The 14,421-nt window shown below is 33.3% G+C and overlaps 2 protein-coding genes across 3 annotated transcripts in view; one reads left to right on the forward strand and one right to left on the reverse strand.

Annotated features, from left to right (window-relative positions):
* LOC110451921 (STE20-related kinase adapter protein alpha-like) overlaps positions 1–2,796 on the forward strand; it is a 30,029-nt gene extending 27,233 nt beyond the window's left edge. Inside the window, exon 14 of the mRNA XM_021500149.1 lies at positions 2,761–2,796. The gene's annotated coding sequence lies outside the window, so the exon portion shown is untranslated. The remainder of the gene's footprint in view (positions 1–2,760) is intronic.
* The window catches only part of LOC110451920 (zinc transporter ZIP6-like), a 35,915-nt gene continuing 23,468 nt past the window's right edge, over positions 1,975–14,421 (reverse strand). For both annotated transcript variants that reach the window (XM_021500147.1, XM_021500146.1), the window contains exons 4-9: positions 11,676–11,845; positions 11,272–11,418; positions 8,074–8,128; positions 5,093–5,374; positions 2,849–3,036; positions 1,975–2,290 (exon numbers count right to left, since the gene is read on the reverse strand). In XM_021500147.1, coding sequence (XP_021355822.1) covers positions 2,153–2,290; positions 2,849–3,036; positions 5,093–5,374; positions 8,074–8,128; positions 11,272–11,418; positions 11,676–11,845 — 980 coding nt within the window. In that variant the 3' untranslated portion in view covers positions 1,975–2,152. The remainder of the gene's footprint in view (positions 2,291–2,848; positions 3,037–5,092; positions 5,375–8,073; positions 8,129–11,271; positions 11,419–11,675; positions 11,846–14,421) is intronic.

Raw genomic sequence — 14,421 nt, forward strand, 5'->3', positions numbered from 1 at the left:
GAGAGAGTAATAAAAACGTTTTCGACGTTTACTTTTCATTTTGGTATTTCAACAGTATTGAAAACGCACGACATTCAGCTTTAGAATGTTGAAAGTCAAAAGATAAAACTGTCAAAAGAGACTGAAACCATTATAAGTAGAGAATAATTGTATTATCATGTAACAAAATACCGGTCATAAAGAGTGTATAAGGTCTGCTGCACTTGAAATTATATATCATTTTCTCTGCATAACATTAGTGCTAACACTATAATTCAAAGCAACAACAAACGTCTGAACGGTGGTAACAGTTCTTTAATTTCATGAATTGATATACATACAGTATACTATTTAGTAAACCATTGAGGATGGTGAACGTTGTGACAACGTTTTACCTTTGTCTGTGTTTGTATGTAGCCTGTTTGTTAAGATGATTAAACTGTTGTTACATGGACTGTAATAAAATATGTTGAACAAAACTTTCTGGTGTCGTGACCTTTTGGCAGTATGTATTATTTAACACCCTAAAACGTGCAGAACAGTATTACGTCACAGAACTCAAAAACGTCATCTGAATATCGTACTATACATAGTAATTTTAGTTTGGATTGTTTGTGGTTTACGTCTGTTAATATCTATGGTCATTAAAGTTCCCGGAGAAACTGACCTACAGTCAGTACCTGGCGACTGTCCCATGTAGGTGTCGAACCCGCGACCCAGTGGTACAGGCTATACAAACCACTTACAGTAAGAAGGAACATATGAACGTAAAGGGTCGACATTAACTGGTTCATGTAGCTCTGTTTAAAGAAAGATTGGGAATTGAAGTACTGTATATGTATATTACGTAGGTCGTAGACAAAACCACAGGCTGACACAATTTCACATAATGATACAAAACCTTAGCTCTCCAATTTCCTATTTCCTGTAATTTATGTAAATCATTCACATAGCACCTGGTTAACCAGACAGAATCTTCTAGCACTTAAGGTGTATTCTTCATCCGTTTATACAAGAAATTGAATGACCTACCCGAGACCATCCATCTCTTCATGTCCTGAATATCTCCTACATTTCTAAACAGACTGTCAGCTGAATGTCTTAAAAGTCAGATACATGTACTTCATTCTCGACTATTATTACTTAAACCGAGTATTGTTTTTCTATATATCCTTTTAATATTGGAGATTAGGTTATTTCCGAATAACAAAAATCGTGTTATTACGAATGAAATATATATATATATATTTTTTTTTGTATTTTTTTAAATTTTTTTTCCAAATTTATAACAATGCAAATATATCATACATAAACATTATTCCTCTCACACATTACAATTCATTCATTAAATATTCATTTATAATAAAACTGCATATTTCCAGGTATAATTAATAATTAATTATGTTTATGTATAATTAAATTCCATCTAAATTGTGTCCGTTATATAAAAGCATTGTTTAGAAGTGATAGAAAAGAGGTTAGAGCAGGTCCTAGAGGTATAGAAGGGAAAGTAAGACTAAGAGAGAGAGAAAAAAAAAGAAGAAAGAAAAGAAAAAAGAAAAAAAAACGAGGGGGGGTGGATATTGAGAAATAAAGAAGCTATATAGATGTGTTGGAAGGTTCAATGAAATATATATATATTTATTTTATTCTATTCATTGTCCCGCAACTTCACGAAGGAAAAGTAGAGAAAGAACGCTACATTTCAGCTCTCATATTTCTTTGTGATTTACATAATCAGGTCGTATTTAAGATAATCAATTCAATACCAATTAAGATAATTTAGTTAAATAAGTCTAACATTTGCATATGGTGTATTCGCCATTGAAACAAGTGTTAAGGCTGCGTATGGAGTTAAGTATTTAGAAACATTTAACGATGTTAAGAATGCTTAATATTTTATTGTCTTACTTTTTTTTCCTATATTTATTTTTTGAAATGTAGAACAATTGTTTACATAGGAGACATATTTTCATATTTCTCATGAAACACCACTGACAATTCTATGATTTATTGATATGATGTTACATGTATATACTAAATATCGAAAATAAAAATAAGCGTTCACAGATGGAATAAAATAGAGCACTCAGAGGAATTCGGTTCCTGGCTCAAAATAACTGATATGTCTCCTGGAGCATGTGGTAGGCTCATTCAGCATGTCGCAGTGTTATCACGTGATGAGCTTCTTCAGTTCATTTTCCTTCAGTGCAATAGTGAGCATAATGCTGGAGCCAACACCGAGTCCCAGCATAGTGCAGACAAGATGGCGCACAGGGTGCTTAGAAGGGCTGCTACTTATTTCTGGAAGCTACAAGAAAGACATTTTTTAGATGAATTTGCAAAAAGTAGACTTAATTAACAATAGCAGAAAGTAAGAAATTGCCAAAGTCTACATTTACTTATTCTAATAAAACGTGGTTGATTTTTTTTAAAGAGAGTTCAAGTGACCGTTGATAGGGATATACACTTATCACTGAATGAGACAAACTGACTCGCTATCAACTTACTTTGTTGGTTCATGATTTTTTTTAAACTTTTGATTCATTTATTGTCATTTTTGTTTCGTATTCTGTCGCTATACCTTTGCCATATTTACATCAACGCAATATGGGGTTTTTTCTGTTCTGATTAAAAAAACCAAGCAAACCATCGTGTTAATTGTATGAATCTATGTATCGGATTTAAACCGTTTGCATGCCAGTTTTTGTTTCACATCACAATGAATATTAAAGGTGTTTTTTTTATATATGAGCATAACTTCTCAAATTACATTTTCAGGGTGTAAAAGGATTTGGTATGAAAACAAACGAAACATTGATACTTATAACTGTTCTTGAATTTATCGAATACTGGTATCGTAACTTACCATATCAACCAGTGAAATATAGATAAACATCCCAGCAACACAGACCAGTATGTAAACTTTGATGCTTGTGAAGTTGCCCATGGCGACTCCCGCCAGAACACCAATCAATGACAGAGCAGACGACAGACAATTGAAACCCAGCGCTTGTTTGACCGACATCCCTTTCTTGAGGAGGACGGCGAAGTCACCTATGGAACGAAGGAAACAGTTAACTAATAAACAATTGGTATGCATGTTCTCATACTTATATATATATATATATATATATATATATACAAATCGTATATCAATCTTTCCGTTCAGTTATCATTATTGTCTTCATGTTATTATTTCTTAGCAGTGGCATACACCAGATAAGTTGGTTTGGTTTGGTTTAGTATTGTTTAACGTCCTACCAACAGCTATGGTCATTTAAGTACGGCCTCCCCTGTGTGCAAGATGTAGGCGTGTGTGTTTTAGGAGGCTGCGATATGTTCGTGTTTGTCTCCTTGTGATAGCACGGAACTGATGCCGACTTTATAGTGCTACCTCACTGAAACATACTGCCGAAGACACCCAACAGGACACACCGCCCGGTCACATTATACTGACAACGAACGAACCAGTCGTCCCACTCCTATGAATTGCTGAGCGTTAAGCAGGAGTAGAAACTACCATGAGTATATAGATTCCACATATGTCGCCTCAAACGATCAACCATTTTGACAATTTAAAAACAATACACACACAATTAGGGAGCACCTTCTTAGGAATTTAAACTTTTGGTGTAGACAGCGAAACTAAGTCAATATTTCACTGAATCATGTGGCTCATCTGTGGAATTAGAGGTCGAAATAATGAAAATGCAAGTCTAAAATGTTAAGAAAGATATAAGGATATACCACGAACGATACCCATAAAACCACGCTTAACGTTACAAATACACAACGTTTACCTACATTAGGAAGCATATTCTTAAACTAGTACTCCAAAAGTCTAAAATGTGCAAGGCGATAAAATAACAATTTCAGTTAAAATAGCGTGTAACTGAAGGAAATGATGCATAAATGTCGCAAACGAGTCGAAAGTAAATTGAATCAAAGCGATGTCTTTTATATAATTAAGTAAGGTCTCAAAGTCTACAGAAATAACAACAAATCATGTCCAGAACGTGAAAGTATCTATCGTATTTGGAATGAACTTAACAATGAATGGAGCGGTCAACAAAGTATGTCAATTTATATAATGTCTGTTAACTTTCATATTGTCCCATATAAAGTAGCATTAACGCATGACCACATTTTGAATTGAAGAACAAGTTTATCACATAAGCAAATAGATATGTATGTTTAGCTATGTATCACTCCCGAAACGTTTCATTTTAACTGGATATATTTGAAAGTTTATCTGGACAGGGCTTGGAATATATAAAAGGGCAAAAACTCTTGGTAAAAAGTAGCCACCCGGAATTGTAAAGAACTTGTATCTTTTGCGAAACAACATGATGTAACGATCAAGCATTTAAGGTTCGGTTAAAATAAGCATATTAGTTCAGGCGGAAGGGTTCAAGTTCATTTATTTCCTAAAGTTTTACAACTGCTGACCAGTTTTGCACAATTAAACAACACACCACTTCCGCACGTACTCCTAGAAGTGAAGAGAGATATCCACTGCTAAAATAATATAATATAATAATAATAGAATAGTATTTGATGAAACGGACATATCAATGGTTTACTGACAAGCATAACAATAAGATATAATTGACTTAATTCAGTACATTTTGTCGTCTTCTACTAGCAGCTACATATTTGGGCAATTCTTACATATTTGGCCAAATCAGCTATTTATTTTTTATTTTCTGTGGACTACAACTTAATAGATTTATGCATACTTGTACTTGTAAAAATTGGCACTTAATCATCTTGTATGTCTTTCAATTCCACAAATTATCCCAATCCAATCCTCACCAATTCATTTTTATACTCATAATCCAATGATCCTAGCAATCGGACATTTCTTCATAGCATGCCATTAGATTATCTATTGCGCAGTTGTATCAATTATACTAAACATGCTAAAGTTACGACTAATTTCCATTGGATATGTTCCTAATTCAAAATACATCATACAATTTGGAGAGGTTTTACGAACACCAAGTAGATTTGTATAGAAACTTAACATATATTTGAAAGATTGATAACAAGAAGTAAGGATAAGCACATTCCTCAAAGGAGAATTCCTCAAAGGAGAAATAATAGTTACCGATTTCATGAGGAAGTTCATGACAAAGCACTGCTATGGAAGTACTCAGTCCACTAGTGATACTGTCCGCGAACGCCACTCCGATGGCCAGTCCGTCAGTAAAGTTGTGGATACCGTCCCCTGCAATCACGCGCCACACCATGGCTCCTGTGGACCCAAGTGGCTCATCGTGGTCGTGGCCATGAGAATGGCCATGTGAGTGACCAAGCTTTTCTTCTTCGGGAATATCAACTTCCTTTGTTAGGCTCACAACTTTTTCCAAAACTGTGTTGCCCTCCTTGTCTGGAAGTAAAATAGAAAGAAGTATGTCAGAGCGGCAATGTTATACGACAAAATACTAAGAAAATGTAAACATCAAACCTGAAGGATTGGCAAAACAACAGAACCTCAGAAAGAAATCTAAACAAAAGGAAAATCAAGAACATGAACTGTGGAGACACCTAAATGGAAGAAAAGGCAACGACAGGGACTGATGAGTCATCAAAATAACTGGAAAGACATAATGCTCCTTCATAAGCGTTATCCGGCACCGCATGCCTTGGTACATCACGACATAAGGAACTTTGATGGATCAACGGATGACATTTTTGCTTCTTTTGATTTAACACTGCTTGAGATTCTCCTTAACTTTTGTCTATAATTTGATATATGTGATAACTTGTTATTATACGCAATACTTTGATTAATGTTGCTTTGCACATGCATCATGCAAAACACCCTTCTTACAAGTTCCTTTGTTTCTTTTTGGTTTGGAAATGTTTTTATCGTTACGAGGAAAGTTTGTACATTTCAACGACTGATATATGCACGAATAAAACAATAAACCCTTAAACAGGAAACAATCTGGAAACAACAAAGGAACACCAGTTTCTGTAAGCTTTTTATTGCTTCAGATGTTCTTCAGTTTATCGCGAAAGGTATACATTATGTGTGATGTCATCATTAAAGACATCACACACTTATATTTACATTTGCGCTGCAACCCACTATATGAACATTACCAGTAGAAATGCATTTCATGTGAGTATAGAATTAAAACAAAAAGCTCTCGTGACGTAACACGTGGTTTTCTTATGACGTCATCGATTAACCTTGTTCAATGAGAGTCTTTTCGCATCACTTCGGATAATGGAGAATGTCCCTGCGTCAAACGCTTTAATGACCTCTGTTAATTATTGGCGCCAATTTTATTTAAATAGGGATGTCCCGCCAATGTCGTTTAAACGACGCATATACAAAACGCAGAAAAGAAACGAGTTATTGAAGAACAAATAAATAAAATCAAACAATTATTCCCAGGAAAAATGTAAATATAAGGTTTCAACGACGTTTAAAAAAACATCGTTCAACCCCTATATGATGTAGTCAACTTAGACATATACTCTTACACATTACAGCACTAACAATACATAGTACGCGGATATGTTTTCTCCAGTTCCGGTAATCTACAAAGTGGAGTTAATCTTCAACGTATTGTATCACTGTTATATATGTTACTCGTAAACTCTTATGTGTTCATGGTCTGTGAAGTGCTGTCTCAGGCGTAGTTCACGTCTAAACTGGCCAATCTGAAGATCCTATCACATCTCAGAAATAATTGCACTAATAGCATATTATGATATAAAGTTCACATTTCCCTCTCAAACAATAAATTTGAACCTAATTGTATAGAAAAATAATGATAGAACATTAAATGATTATTTTTTCACAACAGTGTACTCATGCTTTTGCATATTTATACTGACATTTTAATTGAAGCAAATCTAATGATGTAAAACCCACTACAAACTATATTGATGAACATTAAAAGTACGATCACAGAAGTTAAGGGTGTCAGATGCTTTGTAATACAAATTGTAAAGGTGCAATCTACTGTGGACCAAGAACAGAACCTTGTTGAACACCCGTAATTATATCAAAAGTGGACAAAGTACATAACCTTGTTGAACACCCGTAATTATATCAAAAGTTGATCAAGAACAGATTCTTGTTGAACACACATTATCAAAAGTGGATCAAGAACAGATTCTTGTTGAACACCTGTAATTATATTAAAAGTGGATCAAGAACAGAACCTTGATTAACACCTGTAATTATATCAAAAGTTGATCAAGAACAGATTCTTGTTGAACACACATAATTGTATCAAAAGTGGATCAAGAACAGAACCTTATTGAACACCTGTAATTATATCAAAAGTGGATCAATAACAGATTATTGTTGAACACCTGTAATTATATCAAAAGTGGACAAAGTACATAACCTTGATTAACACCTGTAATTATATCAAAAGTTGATCAAGAACAGATTCTTGTTGAACGCACATAATTGTATCAAAAGTTGATCAAGAACAGATTCTTGTTGCACACCTGTAATTATATCAAAAGTGGACAAAGAACAGATTATTGTTGAACACCTGTAATTATATCAAAAGTGGATCAAGAACAGATTCTTGTTGAACACACATAATTGTATCAAAAGTGGATCAAGAACATAACCTTGTTGAACACCTGTAATTATATCAAAAGTTGATCAATAACAGATTCTTGTTGCACACACATAATTGTATCAAAAGTGGTTCAAGAACAGATTCTTGTTGAACACCTGTAATTATATCAAAAGTGGATCAAGAACAGATTCTTGTTGCACACATATAATTATATCAAAAGTGGATCAAGAACAGATTCTTGTTGAACACCTGTAATTATATCAAAAGTGGATCAAGAACAGAACCTTATTGAACACCTGTAATTATATCAAAAGTGGATCAAGAACATAACCTTGTTGAACACCTGTAATTATATCAAAAGTTGATCAAGAACAGATTCTTGTTGCACACACANCCTGGATTAAAGGATGAAACACTTGTTGATTGGCGTCTCCCAGCTGATGAGTCAGTGGTTTTGTGCAGCACACGCTGTATACAACACATTTCAATATTACGAATAGCTCTATATATATGTTCATACGACCTTACTTACCTGGTGCTCGGATTACCATTGTCAAACCAGCGTCGTCATTTTCTTTCCGCATATTCTGAAAAAATAAAATAATTACCAACATGTAATGTAAGTTGAAAATAATATATCTGTTAATTTCTTTTTGCATTTCTACTTGTGAAAATGATAAAATATCCACTTGTATCTTTCACTGTAGTGAACATATAAGTTATGTTCCTTCAGATATGCGGAGATACTACAACGATATTTTCAGTTTGAAAATAAACACGCGTGGTCTTGTTACAACACACTGTTACTGTACAGCGCCGCCGCAAAATTATTCCTTCTCTAATTGTCCGTAGTTATATTTTACTTCAGTTACTAAAGAAAATGTTCATCTCGCAAAAATATTCCTGTGATAATTGATAAGTTGCAACCACTTTTTCGAAAAAAAACCATTCCTGTTGTATGGTATTATAGTGATGGTATTGCGCTACAAAATTCATCACGCATAACTGACAGGTAAAAAAATTGAAATCATAATGCATTTAGAGATTAACATTTATCATTTTTTCCGTAGTATTTTTCAGTGATGGTAGTATTTTCCAGACAAAGCATTTGTCTCGAGTTTAGGTCCCACTCAGGGTGATTATATACCCGAAACAAGAAATAATAATAATGATAATAATAATAATAATATACGATTTATATAGCACCTTATATAATTTGTAAAATTACTCTAAAGCGCTTTACAACATATGGATAATTGTATTAGTTATAATTGTGAAACAAAAACAAAGGCTTACAATCACTTTTATACATTAAGCAAGCAGATAATCATCGCAATGTGCAGATAAATGAATTAATAAAGGGAGGTATTTACATGACCAATTTGGCCAGGGTATTTGACATTCTAATAGCAGATGGTAAGCTATTCCATAACGTGGTCGAAACCCTCCCAAAGCACCGGTTTCCATAGGTGACAATATGAGATTTTGGGACACACAACAATGATTCTGACTCCGACCGCAGTTAACGCGACGGCTGATACAGGGTACCAAGCTCCTGTAGATACTTCGGAGTTGTTCCATTCAGTGCCTTGTATGTGTACACCAAAATTTTGTACTGCGACCTGTATCGTACCAGTGTAATGAATATTAGTTAGTTTGTCAGATATACCACAGAGCAGGGCGTTACCATAATCCAACCGAGAGGTAACATGTGAATGCACCAAAATCTTGCATGCAACTGCAGTTATAGACTGCCGGATACAGCCGATATTCCTGACCTGGTAGTAACAAGATTTGGCAATAGCGTTCACTTGTTTCTCCATGTTCAGTGAACTATCAAAGTATACCCCTAGATTTTTAACAGCTGGGACAGTCTCAATAGTTCTGGTACCGACCTTGTGCTGGAGAGCCATTGTTTGCTGACACTTTGGGAAAATACCATTAGTTCCGTCTATTTCTGATTAAGCTTTAGCATGTTTGCGTTCATCCATATACTGATAACTGTCATACAAGCTTCCAGATTTACTGAAATTGTATCCCAACTGTCCTGTGGTTTGATAACCATGTACATTTGTGTGTCAATGGCATATCAATAATAGCATTGCGAAGGCTATGGCGACGACAAATCTCTCCAATCGGTTTGGGGTACATACAATATTTCCGTGGTCCTAACACCGACCCGTGAGGAACCCCGAAATCTAGTACTTTGTCATGTGAGGTGGAAGATGCGATGGCAACACACTGTCCTTGTTCACTCAGATAAGACTGTATCCAGCATAGTGCGGTATCAGTCACTCCATAAGAGTACTTCAGACATTTATAAAGTATTCCATGGTCGATGACGTCAAATATAATGCAGCTGGCAAGTCCAGCATGTCAAGTACCGCTCTGCACTTGTCATCCAATGCAGAAGCTATATCATTATTTACACGTAGAAGGGCCGTCTAAGTAGAATGTCCCATGCGGTAGGCCGATTGCAGGTTGTCATGGAGACTGTTTACATGGAGATGAACTTCTAAACGCCGGGACACAACCTTCTCCAATATCTTAGACATAAAAGGCAGATTTGATACTGGGCGGTAGTTCTTCAACTCCTCCTTGTCCATTCCAGGCTTCTGCAACAATGCATGTACCTTCTTGAAACACAACGGAACCTTTGACTCAGCCAATGATTTGTTCATGATTGCGGTAATCAAAGGAAGCAGTGCTTTAAGACATTGCTTTAATGGATATGTAGGCAGTGGATCAAGCTTACATACTTCGATTGCGAGGTCATAATGATAAAATATATGCAATCTGCTGGTATTTTTAAGTTGCACAAATAGATCTCAGATCTCAGTCATATTTATTAGTTACTTACACAAGCCATTTTTTGTGTTATTTTATTATAAAATGTATGTGATAACAGTACTGTAACAGTCACGTTACACAGTCATGAAGACTGGATCGTTCCATGTGTGTTAGGTAAACATATGTAATAATGTGTTTATTCATACAGAAAAGACTTGCCGGGTTGATCCATGCGCAGAATATTCTCGCTGAGCGATTTGAATTAGTATCAATATTTGTTCACAATAACGAATAGTAAATGATCTGAAATAATCTTTCTAGACAGGAATGTTTCATCACCATCCGAGGTTTTGTCCTATCAACATTGATTTATACTAAGTATAAATGAAAGATTTACTGAAACTAAAGAAGGGAAAAAAGGACTAAGAAAGTAAGCTATTTATAATCGATGTCCTGATACAACGAACAGAAGTGTAAAGTATATTATTAGTGATAGTTGAATATGTCCTAGTGGCTGTCTATTGTCCAGATGCACTAAAGTCATCTACAAATAAGTTTTACCCGATGTTTAAACGTTTAGATGAACCTCGCGCAACAAAACCTAGTGGTGTCCACTCTAGGGCCATATGAAATGGATTTTGTATTTGCTTTAGTCTCCACAAAACAGTACATGTGTGTGTATATGTAATACACGATAACGAATGCGATAAAAGTGATGATTTGGATAAAAAGAATGTTAAGGGACGAAAGTGTCTACACTCTTACTATTGCGGCATCTTCACAAGTCCATTAGGAAGAAACAATCATTCAGTAAATATCATTTTCCGAAATGTATGTTGTATTATTTTGTTCTCTAATATGTTATTTGAGAAAGCATTTGATATTATATTCCCTATCTCGTTTTTAATATACAAGACCATCTAGATATCGTAACATCTACCTTGTTCCTACGACTTGCTATACTCTGAATCCTCCCGAACAGAAAAAAGAAGTAGAAAGCCGCCAGTCCCGCCAAACCTTTGAATACACCATCCATGTCGTGATCATCGGCAGTACCATGGGCCTGGCCATCGGAGGAGGACATCGCCTAACAAAAAGACAAAAGTTTGGGATATATTATCAAGAGGTTGTTTTACCGTGAAGGGAAAATGTATAAATATCGCAAAAATCAGACCGTATCAAGAAATCACTTTCTTGAAATAAAAAAAAACTTTCAAAAGGGCTTTATTCTGATAACAGCCACAAAGATGATCTGATTATTTTTAATCTACTGAGTAGAAATCTGTTGTGGTCGAAGTCAACTTAATGTGACAAAAGTAATGAAAATCATTTCAGTAACCGTACGTGAGGTATGAGATGAAGCATGGCGTCGCCTGTTAGAGCCCCAACTGCCATCGCCACCAGGAAATGGAGGAAGTTCTCCACAAACATGTGGTGCAGGAGAGACAGGACACCCACACAGAGCAAGCCCGACATACTGATTACCAAGATGGCACCACAGGCATATAACCAAGCTGTTAACAGTAAATTATACAAATATTACCACGTTGTTTATAGTAAATTATACAAATATTACCACGCTGTTTATAGTAAATTATACAAATATTACCCCGCTGTTTATAGTAAATTATACAAATATTTCCACGCTGTTTATAGTAAATTATACAAATATTACCCCGCTGTTTATAGTAAATTATACAAATATTACCCCGCTGTTTATAGTAAATTATACAAATATTACCACGTTGTTTATAGTAAATTATACAAATATTACCTCGCTCTTTATAGTAAATTATACAAATATAACACCGCTGTTTATAGTAAATTATACAAATATAACCACACTGTTAATAGTAAATTATACAAATATTACCACGATGTTTACAGTAAATTATACAAATATTACCACGCTGTTTACAGTAAGTCATACAAATATTACCACGCTGTTTATAGTAAATTATACAAATATTACCACGCTGTTTATAGTAAATTATACAAATATTACCCCGTTGTTTATAGTAAATTATATAAATATTACCACGTTATTTAGAGTAAATTAAACAAATATTACCACGCTCTTTATAGTAAATTATACAAATATTGGCACGTTGTTTATAGTAAATTATACAAATATTACCACGCTGTTTACAGTAAATTATACAAATAATACCACGTTGTTTATAGTAAATTATACAAATATTACCATGTTGTTTATAGTAAATTATACAAATATTACCCAGCCGTTTATAGCTTTAAATTTTAAATTATACAAATATTATCACGCTGTTTACGGTAAATTAAACAAATATTTCCACGCTGTTTATAGTAAACTATACAAATATTACCTCGCTCTTTATAGTAAATTATACAAATATTACACCGCTGTTTATAGTAAATTATACATATATTTCCACGCTGTTTATAGTAAACTATACAAATATTACCTTACTCTTTATAGTAAATTATACAAATATTACCACGCTGTTTATAGTAAATTATACAAATATTACCCCGTTGTTTATAGTAAATTATATAAATATTACCACGTTATTTAGAGTAAATTAAACAAATATTACCACGCTCTTTATAGTAAATTATACAAATATTGGCACGTTGTTTATAGTAAATTATACAAATATTACCACGCTGTTTACAGTAAATTATACAAATAATACCACGTTGTTTATAGTAAATTATACAAATATTACCATGTTGTTTATAGTAAATTATACAAATATTACCCAGCCGTTTATAGCTTTAAATTTTAAATTATACAAATATTATCACGCTGTTTACGGTAAATTATACCAATATTTCCACGCTGTTTATAGTAAACTATACAAATATTACCTCGCTCTTTACAGTAAATTATACAAATATTACCACGCTGTTTAACGTAAATTATACAATTATAACCACGCTGTTTATAGTAATTTATACAAAAATTACCACGCTGTTTATAGTAAATCATACAAATATTACCACGCTGTTTATGGTAAATTATACAAATATTACCACGTTGTTTATAGCAAATTATACAAATATTACCACGTTGTTTTATAGTGAATTATAAAAATATTTCCACGCTGTTTATCGAAAATTATACAAATATTACCACGCTGTTTATAGTAAATTATACAAATAGTACCACGTTGTTTATAGCAAATTATACAAATATTACCACGTTGTTTACAATAAATTATACAAATATTACCCCGCTGTTTATAGTAAATTATACAAATATTACCCCGCTGTTTATAGTAAATTAGACAAATATTTCCTCGCTGTTTACAGTAAATTATACAAATATTACCACGTTGTTTATAGTAAATTATACCAATATAATCACGTTGTTTATAGTAAATTATACAAATATTACCACGTTGTTTATAGTAAATTATACAAACATAACCACGTTGTTTATAGTAAATTATACAAATATTACCTCGCTCTTTATAGTAAATTTTACAAATATAACCCCGCTGTTTATAGTAAATTATACAAATATAACAACACTGTTTATAGTAAATTATACAAATATTACCTCGCTCTTTATAGTAAATTATACAAATATTACCTCGTTCTTTATAGTAAATTATACAAATGTTACCCCGCTGTTTATAATAAATTATACAAGTATTACCACACTGTTTACAATAAATTATACAAATATTACCACGTTGTTTATAGTAAATTATACAAATAGTACCACGTTGTTTATAGTGAATTATAAAAATATTTCCACGCTGTTTATCGAAAATTATACAAATATTACCACGCAGTTTATAGTAAATTATACAAATAATACCACGTTGTTTATAGTAAATTATACAAATAGTACCACGTTGGTTATAGTGAATTATAAAAATATTTCCACGCTGTTTATCGAAAATTATACAAATATTACCACGCTGTTTACAGTAAATTATACAAATATAACCACATTGTTTATAGTAAATTATACAAATATTACCACGCTGTTTATAGTAAATTATACAAATATTACCACGTTGTTTATAGTAAATTATACAAATATTACCACGCTATTTACAGTAAATTATACAAATATAACCACGCTCTTTATAGTAAA

The sequence above is a fragment of the Mizuhopecten yessoensis genome, unplaced genomic scaffold (assembly GCF_002113885.1).
Source record: "Mizuhopecten yessoensis strain PY_sf001 unplaced genomic scaffold, ASM211388v2 scaffold6287, whole genome shotgun sequence".
Lineage (NCBI taxonomy): Eukaryota > Metazoa > Mollusca > Bivalvia > Pectinida > Pectinidae > Mizuhopecten > Mizuhopecten yessoensis.